A 21,782-nucleotide genomic window follows, 5' to 3' on the forward strand; every position below is an offset into this window, starting at 1 on the left:
AAAATCAACGTAAAACACATCCTGAATTGAAAGACAGTCGAGGTTCAATCCTGCTGACCTAATGTGACCATATTATGAGCCCTACTTCAAATCCCAAATATGAAGCATTTCCATATCGTTTAATTTGGAAGGATGGAATTAGGTTAACTCTGTTTCTTAGCTTCTTGGTAACGACGCCGTATTTCAACTTTAAAATCTGCAGCTGTTAGCGATAGAAATAAGTACAGAGCATAGGAAAGAGGTGTGGCCCGGGTTGATTGGTCGGCAATAATAACAAAGACATTAATACCATACGCATACCACATCCTCACGTAGACAGGACTGCCCAACCTCAATCGAGACGTACTCACATAGCTTACCTTTGTGGGAAACCATTAATTCCATAACAAGACGTTACAGTGACAGATGAAAAGATAAAAGACAAGCCAATATTATATATATATATATCCATGAATTAGTCATCATCTAATGTAATCAACACATCTTGGTTTAACAAAATTCATGCCTGCATTTTCTATTATCTGAAACTGGCATTGCCTTGCCTTGAATCCCAACCCACCTCTGTCTCCAATTTTTTATTCAACTAACTTTTGCTGCAAACTTAATAGTTTCAGTTCACAAACCCGATTTAAATATGCAGCAACCACGGTTATGAAATATTTCGTCAAACTCCGCAACCATAAATTACACAGCGTAATCACTGTTTTGAGCCGATCAAGTTCCTGATGACATACTGCAGAATGCCTCCGTGGTTGAAATATGCCAGTTCCACCTGCATTTTAGTTCAAGTAACCAATGCTTCCTTCAGTGAATCAGTGGGAAAGAAATTTGATTATTCAAGGATGGAGCACAGCTCCTTCAGCCTTTAACAAAAGCCAAGAAATGACAAAATTGTTTTCATATTAGTACGTACCTCTGTATCAAATCGTACAGTGCAGGTGAATGACCTGCCACTGTCTGTAGCCACTGTGACGTCTTGGCCAGGTCGAATTTCGCTCACACAGCTTGGAAGATCAATTGTGTAGCGCTCATGGCCAGTCAATCCAAGAGTGTCAGCATCCTCTCCAGACTTGAAACATAGGGGAATGATGCCCATGCCCACCAAATTACTACGGTGAATTCGCTCAAAACTCTTGGCAATGACTGCTTTTACACCCTGAGTACATCATCATTAATGGCATTATTAGGAGAGCGCAAACTGCATGGAAATAGAGGAGCAAGATCTACAATTGTCGCTCAAGCCAGCAATGGTTCAGGAAACAACAACATATGTAAATATATAAACAAGCGCCATTGAATGGTGCATTCTTGTTAGTCAAACCAGTAACGCACCAATAACATTGGACCTTTTGCAGCCCAGTCTCGAGAACTTCCACTCCCATATTCAGCACCTGCCAAAATTATGGTATCCTGTCCTGCAGTCTTGTACCTCTGTTGATAAATAAAATTTAATTCTGTTACAATTCACTTATAAAAAGCCACTTTACGTGGAGAAGCTCAACAACTAATAAAAATATTTAAATGCAACTTCAACACGATGATTTCTGTAATATAAAAGCATTAACTTAATAGTTAATAGAACCCTCAAGCACGATAAGGTAAATGCTATTTTCTGCTAAAAACAATGAGATGAATGCTAGTCATACAAATAAATATGACGTCCTCAGATAGATCATAATGCACAGGTTATATTTTACTGGTAAGTCATAATATGTGAAACATATGCTGGATTAAGAGTAGAAATTTACCATGGCAGCATCATACACAGATAGTTTCTCTCCAGTGGGGATATGAATTGTTTTAGGCCCAACTTCTCCTTTCAATAGTTTGTTCACAAGTCGGATATTTGCAAAAGTACCCCTGGCCATAATTTCATCATTACCACGCCGACTTCCATAAGAGTTGAAATCTCTTCTATCTACCCCATGCTCCAGTAGAAATTTGGCTGCAGGGCTATCTTTGTGGATGCTACCAGCAGGGGAGATGTGATCAGTTGTGATACTATCTCCAAAGTTAAGCAAGCAGTAGGCATCCTTCACTCCATGTGGACCTGGAGGTGACATGGTCATGTCCTTAAAGTAGGGTGGCTCATGGATGTAAGTTGATGTTGGGCTCCACGCATAAAGGCTACCAGAGGGTACAGATAACTGATTCCACATGGGATTTCCTTTGGTGATTGCTTCATATGTAGCTTTAAACATATCAGGCAGCACACTTGATTGAACAACCTGAGGACAGGACAACAATGGAAAACAGTATTAGTCCCTAATATTTTAAGCCTAGGAATAAGGGTAAGCATGCTCAGTAGCTCACATTAGCCACTTCTTCACTAGAAGGCCAAATATCCCTGAAAAAGATCTTTTTTCCATCTTTCCCTGTACCAATGGGTGCTGCCTCAAAATCAATATCTACCTGCAACATTGTGTCTAATGAGAAATATTCTTGATCTTAAGAATAAACAAGTGAATGAATAAAGAAAGAGGTTAAAAATTAAGCGGCTAAATTATGATAACAAGAAGACATCATAGATGGTATACAACTCAATTTCAAGAACATAAATTCATGAATGGAGATCCAATTATAATAACATGAAGGTACATACAGTGCCAGCAAGAGCATAGGCAACAACAAGAGGAGGAGAAGCAAGATAGTTAGCCCTTGTCAAAGGGTGTACACGTCCTTCAAAGTTTCTGTTTCCTGACAACACAGCTGCAGCAACCATATCTGGACGCATGTAGAAAACAGCCAATCTGTCAGCTTCAAGCATTCTTATGCAAGTATAACCAAGTATATTCTTGTTAAAAAATTTACCATTTTCAGAGATAGCGGATGCCACAGATTCATCAATATCTCCGGAATTCCCAATACATGTAGTGCATCCATATCCAACTATATGAAACCCTAACTGATTCAAATACCTCTGCAAGCCGCTGCAGTGAATTACTGAGTTAGCCATATGAAATAAAGAAGAGCATTTATCATATGGACAATATACTCCTCCAGATTAATAAGAAGTACCTCTTCTGCAAGTATTTGGTTACAACCCCAGAACCTGGAGCCAAACTTGTCTTGATCCATGGCTTGACCTGTTAAAGGAATGATCCAAAAATATGCAACAAGGCTTATTGCTCCGAAAATTGTACCGTATAAACATTCTGGCTAGAAAAAGTTACCTCAAAACTTCTAGGTCAAAATATCATTTTAAGGCAAAACAAAAAATTCATATTTTTCCATCGAATAATATGCTATTTTAAAAGCGATTAACCTAAAAGAAAAATTTCTACCTTTTAATAACATAAACCTTGGAGATCTTCCATGAGAATAATGGTTGAATTTTACAATTTTAAGAGTAGCTCATACTGGCAATGTTCAAAAATATGAAACAGCAATCAAGGGCCATCTAACCTAGTTGATCTAGCACTTCTGATTTTCTCATTATCAATTACTTCAATGATGAAAAGATTAATACATGTAGACATAAAGGAAAGCATAGAAAGTCTACCTCCAATCCTAATTCACAGGCCTTCTTTGCTACCAGAGCAGCTCCAAGCATCACACTAGGATTTGAAGTATTTGTGCAACTAGTAATAGCAGCTATAACCACATCTCCATGCCTCAATTCTGCTGGAGTCCCATGAAATGAAAACTTTGCAACCTTATCCTGAGATTCCTTTGGTATAGCAAATCCCTGTAACAAGAGATGAGGGGAACATGAACAAGGGAAGAGAACAGTAGAGGAGGAGGATGCACTAAACAATTTTTTTCAGCTCCTCTTTTAGTAAGAGAATATTCAGGGACCAGACAGTTCTTATTATATGATCAGATTATATACCATTTTCACACTGTTCAAGAATTCATCATTTGTGTCTAAGCATCACACTCAAGTTTTAGAATAATCAAATAATATCATCCCACCTTTAATAGTAGATTTGAAGAGTTTTATTTTGTATGCACATAGTAATCTTAATATTTAAATGTCCCCATCACCACTTCAGTGTTCCAAGAAGCACACTCTTCCCAAATTTATAAAGATCATACCTTAAATCCAACCCTGTTGTCTAAGCATGCATGCCAATCTGCTTTCATTTCTTTCAGAGGAACTCGATCATGAGGCCTGCAATAGAGCAATCAGATACTCAGACAAACCTTAATCACAGGAATACCAAAAATTAAACAAGAATTTTCATTTTAGAGAAGATTGCAGTTTCTAGAAATAAAAAAAATAAAACTTTACCTCTTGGGCCCTGATATACATGGTTCAACTTCCTCAAGTTTCAATTGCAGGTAGGAAGAGTACACTTTCTCAATCTGAGGCTGAGTTTAGGAACAAATTCTTAGTTGGGAACTGTATGCTGAAAATTTTTTACTCAAAAAAGAAAGAATCTAGGGAATATTTACCTCATTGTAGTCCACAAACATGTTATTGGCCCGTAAATAAGATTCTATCATTGCAATCTACATGATTGTAGATAAGTCAGTAAACTAAAGGTCGATGCATCAAATGAAACAAAGATTTTTTTCTAAGGGGCTTACAGTCTCATCACTCCTGCCAGTCAATTGCAGATATTGCAGGGTGACATGATCCACAGGGAAAAACCCCATGGTTGCACCATACTCAGGAGACATGTTGGCAATAGTTGCACGGTCTGCTAATGACAATTCACTCATGCCTTCCCCTGTATAAGGATAGAGGGATACATTTACGAATAGATAAAAGTAGCACAAGAAGCAAAGAATAAGTTACCACAGTGTTTGTATTGAAGACCATACCATAGAATTCGATAAACTTGCCAACAACCCCATGCTTCCTCAGCATTTGAGTAACTGTCAACACCAAATCGGTAGCTGTCACACCATCCCTCAACTTTCCTAATAGTTTAAACCCAACAACACCTGGCAAGACCATGCTCATGGGCTACATGCAAAAAAGGTAAGTGTACAATCATTAACTAAGGAGTTTTACTAATCAAAATTAAAGTTCATGCTTTCAGCAATGTACTAAGAGAAAAAAGAAATTTATTAATGCTAATTGGACTCTTAGCCACATAAATAGCTCCATAAATTTTCTTTTTCTTCCTTCCCCATCCTTTCCCTCTTTTTGTAATACGTAACCTATTAATAAGTGGAGTAAGTAATTAACCTGGCCGAGCATGGCGGCTTCAGCTTCTATACCACCAACTCCCCAGCCAGCAACACCCAAACCATCAATCATAGTTGTATGAGAATCTGTTCCAACAACGCTATCAGGGTAAAGCACGCCATTTGTGTTGAAAACGACTCTTCCAAGATACTCTAAATTGACCTGTAAACCAAGAATAGAGAAACTTGTTTAAGGAATAAGGACACAAAATGCCAGTAAACACATGTATTCTGTTTTCTTACTAAACAAAGCCTATCAATAGCAGTATGAAATTCCTTTCCCCCTTAACACTATAACAAATCATTTGCAACAATAGTAGCATTGATTTATTTATTTACAGCCAATTAAGAACTGATTTTGATCTCTTAATGTAGCATAAAAAATGCTTGTTACCTGATGTACGATTCCTGATCCGGGGGGGACAACAAGCATGTTATCAAATGCATTAGAACCCCACTTGAGGAAAGCAAATCTTTCTTTGTTCCGTTGGAATTCAAGTTCCATGTTTGCTTGCACTGCATTTTCCGATCTTGCCACATCAACCTGAACTGAATGATCAATAACAAGATCTACAGGAACCTGCAAACATCATAATTTCATAATAAACCAATGATTAGAACAGTTTTCCAGGTTACAAAATCACAATTTAAAAAATTAAACATTGCTTTGATTAGTCCAATAGCACCCCTAAAACTAAGCGCATAACTTACCAAGGGATTTATTTTATTAGAATCACCACCAAGCTTGTTCATAGCATCTCGCATGCAGGCGAGATCAACAACAGCAGGAACACCAGTAAAATCCTGAAAAAAAAAAGAGAAAAAAATGAATCAGAGAATATTAGAAAACAAGTATTCCTAGCAATGCAAGTTAGCATTAAAAATAATTCATCATTATCTTTAGCACAATACCATCGTGGTAAAATTTCGGATAACCAACAGACCTGAAGAAGCACTCGACCTGGCTTAAACGGAATCTCAACTTGTTTGGGAGATGTGTTCTCCCAGTCAATGATCTTCTCAACATCCTCACTCTTAACTTGAAACTCATCGCAGTTACGGATTGCGGATTCAAGAAGTATTTTAATAGAGTAAGGAAGTTTATCTGCACAACAAGCATCAAAATCTCAAATCAACCAAAAGATAACAGGCTTTGTTTGATTGAAGATAAAGAAACACGAAAAAGAAAAAGTGAAAAGCGAGCTTCTTCGGTTTGAATAATATCAGATTAGCTTAAAAAACGCATTGATTTAATTCATTTCATACACTTGATTCCCTTTCCTACTACTAATCGGCAACCAAACGAAGTTTAAAATCTAAAAGAAGAAACTAACCGATCCTTGGATCATTGAGAGCAGGTAAAGAATAGTATTTGCCGAATTCACCACCCTGTGGCTTCTCCAAAGTCTTCAAAATGGAATTGAAAGGATTTGCTGAAGCTAAAATTGAAGTCCCAAAACCAGTTAGATGAGTCTATATCTCTAAAAAAGTAGAAAAAACAAGAGAAGAATGAGAAAAAGGAAACTGATATCATTCGAGTAGCGTACTTACCCATGGTAATCAGCCAATAAACGATTGATTGATGAAAGCAAAGCGAGATCTAAAAGAGAATGTGAGATTCGAGTTGAAGGCAGGGGTAGGTGAGGTTTCGTTCTCTGTGAACTCAACCAAACACATGCACTTTAAAATGATTTTTTTGTTTATATTTTTTATTATTATTTTATATAAGATAATGCTGAGTAGGAGAGCGAAAAGGAGGAAAAAAATCAAAGCAAAATTAGGATATCTGAGAATACGAAGTGGTCTGCTTTGTCGTATTTGTATATTCCAATATATTCTGATCTGATCTGAGTTGATCCAATTACTTTTTATTTCTTTATTTTTCTTTTTAATATTTTTTTATTAACTTTCAACAGCTTTTGGCTTGTGCTTGGCAAATGCCACTCACGAGTTTATCATTTTTTTTTCATTTAAGCCCTTAAACATTTTGCTTTATTTAAATTTACATTTATATTAAATTTTAATGGGTTTTTTACCTCAATATTATAAAAAAAAATTATACACCAAAATAGGTTGTCAGCCAGATTAATTACGAAAATGGTATGTTTTTTTAGGTCGTGCCTATCTGATAGGCATAACTGATTTTTTTAATATTAATTTTTTTCGTTTAAAAAATTATTATATATATTTTTTTTCGGGTTAGTATACAACCCGTGTATATGGAAGCATACATACATGTTGTGCCTACCTGATAGGCTCAACTAGTTGAGCTTATCTGACAGGCACGACTAGTTATGCCTTCTTGGTAGGCACAACTAGTGGAGCCCACATACCTAATTTTTCCCTATATATTCCCCCGAAAATCAGATGAATAACATACAGAAAATTTAGCAGTAAAATAGAAGTAAGAAGAGAGTGAGAAGAAGGAAAGAAAGGAAAGCAAGAAGAAGGATAAGGTATTTTAATTTATTTATTTTTAAATAGGATGTAGAATTTTGTTAGAAATTTTATTATTTAAAAGTTTGTTAGATTAATAATTTTGTTAGCTTCTGAATAAAAAATTTTGCATTAAAAATTTTATGTAACTTTTTTGCTATTCGAAACTATTTTGAGAATTTTGAAAATTTTTTAACAGATCTAGTATTGAATATGGCGAATCAGTTTTTCGTATGCGTCTATTTTGATGGAGAAATTTTGACAACAAGCGTAGGATGTATATTTGAATGTCGCAAACAAGTAGCAATGAGATTCAATAGAAATATCTCTTTTGATGATATGAAGGAAAAAATTAGTGAAAAAATTTATAAACGTTGTGGGAGAAGGATCTCGAAACTTTTCTACAAGTTTCCAGTTTCGACGGATCCCATAAAATTCACCGAAATGGAACTTGTAGACGATGAAGACGTGGAGACAATGGTCGCTCTTTATTGTGGGACTTGGAGCAACCAAAATGCACCGATTCAGTTATTTGCCGAGTTAGCTGGTGTGGAGGAAACTGAAGATGCCACTCTATTAGGTGAAGAAGATGGAGCTCAAGAACCGTGTATGGTGGTTCCGGTATCATACGTTGGTAGTCAATCAACTATACATGGGATCGACATTGATCTTAATGCTGCACTCGAGACTGCTGTGGTTGGTGATGATGTATACCATAGTAGTGATCCTTCTGATCATGAAGTCGATAGTGAAAGTGATCCCGATGTGGATGAGGTCCCGGATTATATTGATGATGAAGGCGTGAATGAGGAAGTAAATGTTAATGCGTCTTCAGTCGGGAATCAGATTCGTCGTATTGTGATACATAATAATCCTAGGGTACACATGTCTCGGATAGACCCCAATGCGGCGCATGTAGCCGAGTTCCCAGAGTACCCTGAAATACAATCTGCTTATCGGATGGCCGTATATTCTGATCCTGAGTAGTTGTTCGTGGGTCAGAGATTCGAAAATAAGAAAGAGTGCGTATTTGCCATTAAACGGTATAGTATGAATATATCAGTAGAATATAAAGTTGTCGTGTCTAAACCGGCATTATATATTGGAGAGTGCTAGAAGTCAGCGGAAGGCTGCAATTGGCAGATACAAGCTGCATTTATCCAAAAGTCGCAGATGTGGGAGATACGAAAATTTGTTGGGCCTCACACATGTACTTCATTACGTATGACAGAAGATCATTGAAAACTTGATTCCAAAATTATCTGTATGTGCATCATGACAATGGTTGAAGACATGCCGACCATTAAGGTTTTGGTACTAATTGCAGAAATACAGGCACAATTACAGTATCGAGTGTCATACCAGAAGGCATGGATAGCTAAACAGATGGCAATGGAGCAATTGTACGGAGATTTCGATGCATCATATAATGAGTTGCAGGGATGGATTGCCGCTATGAGAGAGTACGTACCAGGGACTGCCATTGAGTTGCAGACACAACCTTATTATGGCCCGGATGAGCAACTACAACTGAGAAAAAGAATTTTCCAACGGATTTTCTGGACGTTTGATCCATGTGTACGTGCATTTCCCCACTGCAAGCCGTTTGTGCAAGTAGATGGGACATGGCTATACGGTAAATATACACAGATTTTACTTCTTGCGATTGCTCAGGACGGGAACAATAACGTGCTCCCGATTGCGTTTTCCATCGTAGATAAAGAGAATATGGAGTCGTGGGAATTCTTCCTTACAAACCTGCGGAGGTATGTTGTTAGTAATGATAGTATTTGCATCATCTCCGATAGAGGGAAAGGATTAATTGCTGCCATTAGGCGTTCGGTGTGCCATGGAGATCTGTTTACTGCATACGGCACATTGCGTCTAACTTTCATCGAGATTATAAGAATGCAGACTGGAAAAAATAAGTTGTGAAAATGGGTAAAGAATAACCTTATCCTTTCAATATATAACCTAATGTTTTGTGATGAGACTGTAACTTATATTTTCTTAATACATACACAGCGTACGAGCTTGAGCCACACATTTTTCGGCAAAGGATGACTCGACTTGAGAATGACATGGAAGGTCAAACGAACACATCTTTCCGACAATGGCTGGGTACCATGGAGCCGTGGTAATGGGCTCAAAGTTTTGACGAGGGCTTTCGTTACGGTCAAATGACTACAAACTTGGTGGAGGGCATCAACGCTGTGTTATTAAAAACACGACATCTTCCGATTTCATCTGTCTTCTCGGCTACATTCCACAGGTTGGCTACCTTGATGCCAAGAATGGGTCAGCAACAAGTCAACCAGATAGAGGCAGGACACGTGTTTGTCGAATATGTCAGGGATGCAATGGTTGCAAACCGTAAGATGGCGAGGTCGATGAATGTAGAAGTATATTCACGACGTAATGAAACGTTTCGCGTTACAGAGACCATCGGTCGTCGACCCGGTATACCACCTAGGTCCTACGGAGTTGATCTCCAAAATAGACGGTGCGATTGTAGGAGGTTCTAGACACTTCATTATCCTTGTGCACATGTTGTAGCAGCTTGTGCTAAAGTCTCGCTCAATGTGGATCAATTTATCGATGAAGTGTATACCCTCGAATGCACGTTGCGTGTATGGGAGAATGAGTTTCCCGTACTTCCTGACCTATCTACTTGGGAGGTTCTTCCGATGACATTCGAGCTTGTCCTAGACAAAGGGTTGCGTAGGAACCCAAAAGGTCGTCCGCAATCATCTAGAATCTGTAACGAAATGGACATTAGAGAGAAATCTGATGGGAAGTTGTGTGGAGTTTGCAGATTACCAGGTCATAATCGAAATAAATGCCCGCTCCGAAACTACCATATTGGACAATCATCACGATCAGATAGAAATTAAGATTTTGTTAATTACATGTTGGAAGAAAAAGTCCCACCGAGTAGTATTAAATGGATTTTTTAAGCATTTTAAAATTGATTGTTTTTAATACTCCTCTTTTTTTGCAATTATGCACTTCAATCCAAGTAAATCCAAAATTCGCCTTCGAAGCACATGTTTATATACAATTTACATACTTACTCCGGGTGAAGCATGACTATTTTTGTTCATACATACTTAACTCGGATTTATTATGTATTTCATTTATTATTATAATAACGTTCTTCAACCGGGGAAATGATAACTATCCTTTGTAATTAATGATAAAAAACTCATTACATAAATAGTCATTACATAATTTGCCAAAAAAATTATTACATAAAAAAGGAAGTTATTTATATTACAAAACCCTTTAAAATTGATGGTTTGATGGTGTGGTTCTAGGGGTATACTTTTGTGGAGCCCGACGTTCACGTTGCGGATGACTACGACGATCAACGTTCTCTTTATCTGTATGTGGGGGTGTGTGAAACATAGACGAAAAATCATATGTCTTAAACGCCATCGATGAACTTGAACAGAAAGGAGTAGAATATGGAGGTGGATATGGGCCGGGAGGAGTAGAGTACGGCGATGGATACGGCTCTGGAGGAGTTGAGTACATAGGTGGATACGAGCCGGAAGGAGTAGAGTACTGAGATAAATATGAGCTGGAATGACTGGAGTACTGAGGTGGTAGTGGGCTGAAGATATCAAACTCTGAATGATATCCGTGGCCTGAGGAGCCCGAGAAATAGTCATCGCCCCCTAAATCTGGATGATAAGAACTACCTCCAGAGTGTAGTTCCGGCTCTGGCTCCTGCTGTGGCTCCGGCTCTGGTGCATGATTCAGATCTGGAAGATGTTGCCCAATTCGTGTCGTATGTGGGGGGACTACCATCGACCGCCAACCAAACAAAGATGCTGCTGATCCGAACCCGGCTAACTCTAAGAACAGTATTAGGCGTTCATCTGGCTGAAACCCTATACTATTAACACGGCCTCTCAATACGCGGTACGACTCCTGACATTATTATATTAGCGAAATAATTAATACAATATAACTTAATTCAACAAATAACATGACTATGAAATAAAAATTTTATTACCCTCTCCTTAATGGTACTTGATATGTGATTTGTATTATCAATCAAAGAACCGATTTGTTACAAATCTGCAATTAAAAAAAAAATTCAGTTTTTCTTATTTCAAAAGATACAATAAATTTTTTCAAATTTTAGAAATAAACACAGTAAATATCTCATAATTTCTCATTTTTTACCTACAATTTTTTTATGTTAGATAACAATAATAATATAATTAAAAACAAATAAACTATCTAAATATAAAAAACATACGAATTAAAAAAAAAGAACTAGAAACATACCTAATTAGAAGAACTTCCAAATAACCTATAAAATTATGTAACAACAAATTTAATCAACATTTTAATACATCAATAAAAATTATCAAATAAATATATAATAATATAAAATTACATTATATAAAAATTACATTAAAAAATCACAAAACACTAAACTATAAACACTAACAATTTATAATCATATACTAACACAAAATAACTATAAAATTATTTTTTTAAATACATTACTTAAAAAAAATCACAATACATTAATACACACTAAACCACTAAACACTAACAATATATAACCTAATATTAAATTACTAATAAAATAGCTATAAAAATATTTTTTTAAAATATATGACAAAAAAAAATTACAATACACTAATACACTAAACCACTAAACACTAATAAATTATATAACCTAATCTTAAATTACTAATAAAATAGCTATAAAAATATTTTTTTAAAATATATTACTAAAAAAATTACAATACGCTAATACTAAACCACTAAATACTAACAATTTATATAACCTAATCTTAAATTACTAATAAAATAGCTATAAAATTATTTTTTAAAAATATATTACTAAAAAAATCACAATACACTAATACACTAAACTACTAAAAACTAACAATTTATATAACCAAATCAACTATAATTTTTTTTAAAAAATATATTATTACTAAAAAAATCACAATACACTAATACACTAAACACTAACAATTTGTAACCTAATCCCATAAATTATTAACAAAACAAATAACTATAACAAAATACAAAAAAAACTAATAATTTATAACCTAATCATAAACTACTAACAAAATAATTATACAATTTTTTAAAAAATTTTACATACTAAAAACTCACAAAACACCATAATTTTATAATAAATTACTAAAATAATACATTACCTTTTTTTTTCTTCTTCTTCCTTCTTCTTCTTCTCCTTCACCTTCCTTCTTCTTCTCCTTCTCCTTCCTCTCCTTTCTTTCTCACCCGTAGATGCTTCAATATGGGGGGGGACCATGCTTATAAGGTCCCCCATAAAAAATTTAATATTGAAAAAATCGGTTGTGCCTGTCAGATAGGCACGACCTAAAAAAAAATACCATTTTCGTAATTAATCTGGCTACAACCTATTTTGGTGTATAAATTTTTTTTTATAATATTGAGGTAAAAAACCTAATTTTAATTCATACTTAAATAAATACTTCGATTTGTCGCTTTATCTAAATAAACCCTTGTATTTTTTTCTGGTACAACCATACGTAAGATAAATCCTTATGCTTTTTTAACTTGCTCAACAGTTTTAAATTTAAGATTCAAATTTAATTCAAATATTTCTATCTTTTCCAACTATTTATCGGTAATTTTTATATTTTTTTATTACAACTAAATAAGCTTTGAAATTTTAATTGCTACTCACTCAAATCAATTCTTTAACCTTTGACATATACCCAACTAATCCATCATTAGTTAAAAGTGAAGTTGATCCTTCTTTCTTATATTTTTATTTACTTTATGCTTTCAGTTTTGATCTTCATTTAATATGAAATTTAAATAACTAAAAATCATTTTAAGTATAAAAATCTTATTTATTATATACTTTCTCATATTCCATGCTCCATCTTTCGGTTTAGTCTCCTTCATAAATGAGATGGATAAAGCTTAATTCTAATGGAGCAGTCTCACCTTCTGTGAAACATACTTTTATTGAAGGAGTTCAAAGGGATTCAAATGCAAATTGGTTATGTGAATATGCGATGAGCTTCGGCAATGAATTAATTTTTAAAGTTGAAATAAGAGTGATGCTTGAAGGTCTTTTCATAATATGGGGAAAAAGCTTAGAAATGTCAAAGTTGAATGTGATAATACATTTTTGGTTGAATTGGTTTTAGGAGGGAGAAACGCCAATAGTAGTTTAGTGGAATTAAGATTACTACATAGTTGCTGCGTAGGAAATGTGAAGTAAGTCATATTACGACAGATTAAAATAAAGTTACGGATCACATAGCTAAATATGTTGTAATAGGAAACTCCTCGCTCCAATTGTTTGAAGCTCCGCCAAATTCGGTAAAAAATGTATTGATTATTGATTGTAATGGCTCTAATTTAATTTAATATGGACGGGTTGATGTAGTTGTTTTATGCTGTGTTTTTTCTACAAAAAAATTAATAAAAATAGAGGCGTGTAAGCATAATTAATTAAAAATGAAATCTATAAATTTTAATAGACAATCGATTGAATTGTATATACATTCAGAATTATATATTATTTCTAAAATCAATAAACGTTGAACAAAAAATTTTACAAAACTAACTAATGATTTAATATTTTTGAAATAAATTTTTTGAAGTAGTATTTTTGAAATTATTAAACGTTAAATATTTTGAAAATACAATATAAGGAATAATAGCGTACATTTATACTACAATGGCTTAGTTAAACATACGTCAAAGATTAAAGTTGATTTGGGTAACAATTAAAATTTAAGGGTTTATTTGGACGTAATAAAAGTATAATGATTTATTTAAATAAAGTAACAAAATTTACGGGCTTATTTCGATCTCAATTTAGGTTATTAGGATGTAATAGAAGTACAAGAATTTATTTTATTAAACTAACAAAGTTTAAGGACTTATTTAATATATTACCCTAAATAATAATGATGTAAAAAAAAAGTACATGAGCTGGGCCAGCCCAAGGCCCATTAATTTGCATATAATATGAGGTGGTAATAATAACAATAATGATCTCTTCATTTTGTTATTTTCCTTCAAAACATGACAGCTTACTTGTAACTTTACGTCTAAAATTGTGTATAAGTCGGTTCCTAGCAACAAAAGGCATAAGCCTTAAAATTTTACTAACATTTTATACAAATGTTTAGAATTATTCATAGTCTCTTCTCAATCCTTCAATAAAAGGTTAAATATGCTTCAAAACGCTTGAACTCACGTCTTCCTATATAGACAATAATGTTAATACCAATTGAGCTAAGACTCAATTGATTAGTGAATTGTTATAACAATACATCATGACAGTAATGAATGAATAATAATAATAAGCAAATTTTAGAGAATAGACACAATATTGGTTATATAGTTTAGTCACAAATCTACATTTGCATTACATCAATTTAGAGAGTGAAATTATAATACAATATAATTTCATTCCGTACATATCTCAATAACAATCTAATCTACTTATGAGGTTATATTCACACTAAAAAATGGTGGGAATAAAAAATAATTATTTAGCACTTAAGATTAGTTCTTAGTTTTTTATAATAAAAAAATTACTTCCTTGTTTGAACAAAATAGTGCACTCATCAATCTCCAAATTCGAAGGAAGCAACCCCTTATAATGCAGTGTGGAACCAATTACCTCTTCTCTAATAACTCGTCAAATAAATGATGGGATACTAAAGCATATCTCAAAAAATCTTTGAAGGCTACTATTGAGAATATATGATATTTCAATAATGGTTGTTCTAGGCACATGACTAAGAATAGAAGTTATCTTAAAAAATTTCAAGAGAATCATGAAGACAGGATGACCTTTGGTGATGGTAAAAAGGGAAGAATTATTGGGAAATGAGTCTTGAATGTTAAAGGAATGCCACAACTTGAAAACGTGTTCCTTGTGAAAGGTTTGAAAACCAACTTGATTAGTATAACTAACTTTGTGACTAAGGAATGTTGGTGAACTTCACAAAGAAAAGCTGCAAGGTAACTAGAAAATCTAAAGAGCTTGTTATGGAGTGAGATTGGGCATTCGACAATTGTTATAATTTGGTTGAACTTATGATTTACAATCGTCCCAGCTCTTTAGACCTTGAGCTATGGCATGAAAGGCTAGGTCATATACACTTTAAAGGCTTGTGGGATACAATGTTGTTAAAGGGTTGCCAAAGATAGGGAAGCTATTACCAAAGTTTATGGTGAAATTGTGAAGGGAAAACAACAATGTGAATTGCACCACTAGTTGCAACTAGTTAGAACAATTAGTTCACTTGAACTACAACACATGGACTTGATGGGGCCTATGTAAACAAAAGCCATGAATGGTAAATGCTACGTTCTAGTTTATTAGATGAATATTCAAGGTTCACTTAGGTGAAGTTCCTTCAAGAGAAATCAAACACATTTGATGCTTTTAAGAAGTTGCGTAAGAAGTTGATGAATGAGAAAAGTCAATTGGTTGGAGAGATGTTAGAATCAAGAGTAATCATAAAATAGAGTTCAAGAATGAAGAATTCTCTGAATTTTGTGACAATTTAGGCATCCGACATGAGTTATTTGCCCCAAAGGCTTTACAACAAAACAATATTATTGAAAGAAAGAAGGAATTGCATGATTGAATATATGACAAGGGTCATGCTAAATGCAAAGGGTGTATAACTAATTCGCTGTAATTTGATGTGTCAAATTAGACTCCCCATTACACTTAAAGAGCTTGTTTCCAAGCAACTTATACGTTTTTTTCCTGTTTTTACTTAGTTTTCATTCTTCGCCTTAATAAGTGAAATAGTGTGCTTTATGCCAATTTTGATACCCGAAATGGCCAAATGAGACATAGGGAACCTAATGGTTGATTAAGTGTTGTAGAGAGTTATTGGAGGCCCGAACGCGAGCGAAAACATCACTTAGAATGGGGTATCGCGATATTAGAGCCTAGAAGTCGTGATATCCCTAATAGTGTTGAATTGAAGAGGATCGATGCCAGCTATAGTTGTATCACGATACCAACTATGGGTATCACGATACCTAACTCCCAAGGATCCTCTCAAGTCAAGACTAACATGGGTATCATGATATTAGACTATAAGTATTGCAATACACCTAACAAGAAGAGACAAAAATTGACCTTAGGGGCAAACCTTGTCTAACCTCAACATCAATAAAAACACACACGTTAAGGGGCATTTTGGGCAAAAATGTTTGGTCAGAAAAAAATGCTAAAATAGACCAAAATTGGTTGTGAGAGAAAGAGACTTACATAAGCTAGTTTTACATTTTTCTCTTTATCTTTTAGGGTTTAGTTCTTCTTCTCTATACCTTAGGGCTTGTTTTCATGTTCATTTCTGGTTTTTATTAGTTCTATAGTTGGTAGTTAAGTTTGTTATTATTGTAACTAGAATTTATTTACTTGTTAAGCCCTTCAAACTTTATTGTATTTGCACTTTAATCAATTAGCTTTATACCATTCAACTTTGTTACATTTCCTCTATTAAAAAATCTTATCTTGGGTGTTTTTATTTATCTTCTTTGTTGTCATTATTGTGTTCCTTAAGCTTTTGCAAGAAAGTTTGAGTCTTTATCAACTTTCTTTTAGGTTAAGTTAATGGTGTTTCTATTTTATTTCTTGTTGTTAATGGGTTCAAATATAAGCACGAGTAGCTAAACCTTAAGTGGTTGGTTGATGGAAGTGATGGGTGATTGATTTTTTGGGTTCAGGGACTAAATTATAAAAATTGGACTAAATCGAACAGACTTCAAAAACTTAGGATTAATGACTCTAAGGGAAAATTAAGATAAGTGAGATCGAAAAGAGATCTTATTAGACATCAATTTGATAGTCCTGGGTTGTTTGGTGAGGTCGAAAGATAAATTAAACTAATTCATCGAAATTGGTAAACTTGAGGTCGAGAGGTAAAATTAAACCAATTTAGGAGTAATAGTTATTTAGATCCCTAATTTGAAGGTTAACCAACCTCATGAAAATCAACCAACCGTTGTTTGTTATCGTATTTGTTCGTATTTTTTAATTTTACATTTTGTTTTATTTATAATTTAGTCTTTCACTACATTTAAGTAATTAATTAGTGTAATTAAACTCGTGAATGGTCTGCCGGAATATAGTACTTAATGAGTAGTTAGTTAGTGTCATTTGATTGCATGTTTATAGTTTAGGAATTGCTTAATCACCGGCTTATTTGGGTTTGACCCCTTGGAATACTCTGGTGTTCTATTGGACACTATAAACATTACAAATGACACTATTTGCTTGCAGTTAAAGCTGCACTAATAAAATATTTTGTTTTTATGTGTACGTACGATGCAGGTTAAGTTGTTGGCATCGTTTTCGGGGAGATAGTGTTAGATTAAGTGATTTTTAGTTTTATTGCATGCTATCTAGGGAGATAATTGACAAAAATTAGGTTTATAGATACATAATTTCTTTGTGTTTATTTGCTATTTTGTTTGGAAAATAATTGTTAATTTGTTTTAATTTCTTGTGCTTGTAGGAGGTAGGGTATGACTCAGATCGACAGTAGGGTCATACCATTTGAACCAGAACTGGAAAAAATCTTAACACACGAGAGAAAGGGCCAACTTTCGGAAGGAGCCTAACCTCCACCGACAGACTCACCTATTAACGATCCAATAATGGAAGAGCGTCCATCGCCACCACTGTGTTGAGTACCAATGGAACAATGCACGTTGCACGACTATGCTATGCCTAATTTAAAGGTTATCTGATGGAGAATTAATAGCCCCATGATTAATGCTAACAATTTTGAAATCAAACCGACGATGATACAAGGGAATCTCCAATTTCGAGGATTCTAACCAGCATTTCAAACATTTCTTAACCCTTTGTGATACTTTTAAGTATAACGAGGTAATCGATGACGCCATACATATTCGATTATTCGCTTTCTCTTTGATTAATGATGTTTTCAAGTGGTTAGATTCATTACCTGTTGATTTGATCAATTTGTTGGATAAGCTGGCAAGTAGGATTGACCGTGACTTTTAATAATGAAATTGCAATATTTAGAAATCATAATCTTATATGTAATGAGTGGATGTCAAATAATCTATATTTTATCAAACCAAAAATGTTCACATTACTTGAGATTGAAATATCGAAAAAAGACTTAAAACTTCCCACTTTAATGAGGCATACCTTTGGCATTTGAGGCATTGTCATATTAGCTGAGAAAGAATTACTAGACTTGTGAAAGACGATATCTTAAGTTTTCTTAAAGACGTTAATCTTATACAATGTCAATCTTGCTTTGAAGGTAAGATGCCTAAGCAATATTTTAATGCAAAAGGAACGAGGGCCGAAAAACCCCTAGAATTTATGCACACAGACACATGTGGCCCTATGAGCGTCAGTGCAATAGGTGGTTACAAGTATTATGCAGCTTTTATTGATGACTATTCTAGATATGTGTATGTATACTTGATGCACCACAAGAGTGAAACCTTTAATAAATTCAAAGATTTTCATGCAAAATTAGAGAAATAACTAGGTTTACCCATAAAAGGCACTTCGGTTTGATCGCGGTGGGGAATATTTATATGATAATTTCTTAGGGTACCTCATAAAAAATGAGATTCTAACCTAGTTAACCACGTCTGGCACTCCATAATAGAAATGCATGGTAGAAAGAAGAAATTAAACGTTGTTAGACATAGTACGTTCGATGTTAAGTTATTCAAGCTTCCAATCTTTTTTGAGGGGATACGGTGTACAAACAACTTGCTATATTCTGAATGATGTGCTAACTAAGGCATCATTGAAAACCTTATACAAATTGTGGCATGGTAAGAAGCCAAATCTAAATCATTTTAGGATTTGGGGATGCCCAACCCACGTATTAGATAAAGATGTAAGAAAATTGGACTCATAGAAAAAATTACGCATGTTTGTAGGTTATCCAAAAGGAAAAAAAAGAGGGTGGTTTGTTTTATAACCCGAAAGAGAAAACTGTTATAGTCTCAACTCATGCTACTTTTCTTAAAGAAAGTTACATGGTTGACTTCAAACCTCAGAGTAAAAAGGTAGATGAGCTTTTGGGTCAATTTGAAACCAAATTTGTAAATAATTACTATTTGAGCATGGATTCCATTTGATTTTCTTGTTTAGCTTAGGATTTAAATTTGTTGTATGTTGAATTTTTCATTTTCTTTAAGGGTCTAATTTTTTGTAAGTAGTTAGGATTAAGTTTTTGGGAGATTTTTGGGGCCCAACGTAGTGGTATCGTGATATCTACCCTTGGATATTGCGATACCCCAATCAGTTTTGAGGGGAGGCAAAAAATTTTATGGGTATCGCGATATCAGTCCTCGATATCACAATATCCCGGGCAATTTCAAAAATTGGAACTTTTGCATAACACCTAGTGGTATCGCGCTACCCAAGACAATTTCAAAAATGGGGAGACAAAAATTTGTAGGAAAGCAAAAATGTGTAAATTGTGCTATAGGATAAATGAATTGTGTAGATACTTGTAGATGAATAAAGCTTGAATTGATGGTTGTTCATTTGAATTAATGTAATCATGATAGAAAGCGTGTTGTGTGAAATGATTCAGGAATGACCTAAGCCATTGTTTGTTTAGCCTAGAGCTAAAAAGGCTTACCTTTTTACTATATGCCCTTAGTTCCCATAATTTGAGCTTCGAACAACCCTTTCTTGATAAGCCTTATTATAGAAACCTTAAGCCTAAAATGAGTAAAAATTCTAACCTTTCTTGTCGAATTTTGTAAATGCACTATGAAATGGACGTCGAGCCATGGATATTGAGAACTAGGTAGAGGCATTATGGTGGTTTCGTTGTGTGCTTCAGAGAAAAAGAATAGAGTGTATGATATGGTATATACAGACCTTTGCTAAATAAATTAAAACAAGAAATAAAATTGTGTGAATAAAAGCAAAATGAGGGTTAAAAGCAAAGTGAGTAAAACAAAAATACGATTAATGTTTAAAGCATTGTGAGTGAAAAAGAGCAAAAATTAGAAAAAAAAATACTCAAATGAAAAATAAGTTGAGCGTCTCAAAAGAAATCTTTCAATTCATAAGGTATCAATACTTGCTAGCTTCCTATACATACCAATATCAAACACTATCTTTTAAATTTTTGGAGAGATAAGGAAGGCGAGAGTGGGAAAAATAAGGAGGTGAGCTTTATGATGAAATTGGGGGTGAGAATATAGAAAAATTTCGTGTGCTTCACTATTTCTAGTCCTTAAAACCATTTTGAGTTAAATTTTGTTTGAAATCTGAACCTGCCTAAGCCTCGAAATGTTACAAGCCTAGAAGACCTAAGCGACTCGAACATTTCACGTGCACAAGTCTTTTGACTTATGTTTAATCTGATGAACACCTTCGAGTCTTTTTATGTGTCTATAATGTATCTATATAGTCTACTTTGATGGACAACACGATTTTACATATATTCATTTGAATTGTCTCTAGATTTGTTAGCCTTTTAATATATTGAACTGAGTTTGTTTGCCTTTAAGAAACCTGAGTTAGCTAAATATTATTCTGAAGTTGCATGTGAGATAGTCTGTATGCAAATTAAATATTTAACGACCATGTTGCCTTTTTGCTCGATTTAGTCCAATGTCATCTTTTGAATGTTTTGTGTATTTATTTGAGGACAAGTAAAGACTTAAGTATAGGGGAGTTTGATCTATCGTAATTTGTTATGTCAAATTAGGCTCCCCGTTACGTTTAAGAAGCTTGGTTCCGAACAATTTATATGTTTTTGTCGTGTTTTAACTTAGTTTTTATTCTTTGCCTTAATAAGTGAAATAGTGCATTTTATGCCACTTTTGAAACCTAAAATGGCCAAATGCACCATAGGGAACCTAATGGTTGATTGAGTGTTATACGGAGTCATCAAAAGGAACGTGAGCGAAAATATCACCTAGAAGAGGGTATTATAATATCGAAGCCTAAAAGTCGTGATACCCCTAAAAATGCTGAATTGAATAAGATCAATGCCAGGTATAGTGGTATCGCGATACCCAACTCCTAAGGATCCCCCAAGTCAAGATTGAAGTGGGTATTGCATTACCAAACCATGGGTATTGCGATGCACCTAACGAAAAGAGAAAAAAATTATTGAGAAATGTGCCCAATTGTAGTAAACATGTAACTATTTTCTATTAATTTGAAT

General features: G+C 34.3%; 1 protein-coding gene across 2 annotated transcripts; it reads right to left on the reverse strand.

The window, feature by feature from the left end:
* Positions 1–406: 406 nt before the first annotated feature.
* Positions 407–6,945, reverse strand: LOC121211304 (aconitate hydratase, cytoplasmic). 2 transcript variants are annotated; one of them, XM_041083981.1, is made up of 20 exons: positions 6,691–6,945; positions 6,474–6,578; positions 6,084–6,244; positions 5,851–5,943; positions 5,534–5,719; positions 5,141–5,302; positions 4,771–4,915; positions 4,534–4,676; positions 4,399–4,455; positions 4,235–4,314; positions 4,039–4,114; positions 3,503–3,688; positions 3,019–3,086; positions 2,812–2,930; positions 2,603–2,724; positions 2,314–2,412; positions 1,749–2,228; positions 1,333–1,431; positions 914–1,156; positions 407–772 (listed from the first exon to the last, which is right to left on the reverse strand). In XM_041083981.1, the coding sequence occupies exons 1-20, from the start codon at positions 6,692–6,694 to the stop codon at positions 698–700; spliced, it is 2,703 nt and encodes a 900-aa protein (XP_040939915.1). In that variant the 5' UTR covers positions 6,695–6,945; the 3' UTR covers positions 407–697. The 2 variants fall into 2 exon arrangements, with proteins under 2 accessions (XP_040939915.1, XP_040939916.1); XM_041083982.1 differs by having other exon boundaries at positions 6,474–6,572; positions 6,691–6,832.
* Positions 6,946–21,782: the final 14,837 nt, after the last annotated feature.

Source organism: Gossypium hirsutum, chromosome A12 (assembly GCF_007990345.1).
Source record: "Gossypium hirsutum isolate 1008001.06 chromosome A12, Gossypium_hirsutum_v2.1, whole genome shotgun sequence".
Taxonomy (NCBI): domain Eukaryota; kingdom Viridiplantae; phylum Streptophyta; class Magnoliopsida; order Malvales; family Malvaceae; genus Gossypium; species Gossypium hirsutum.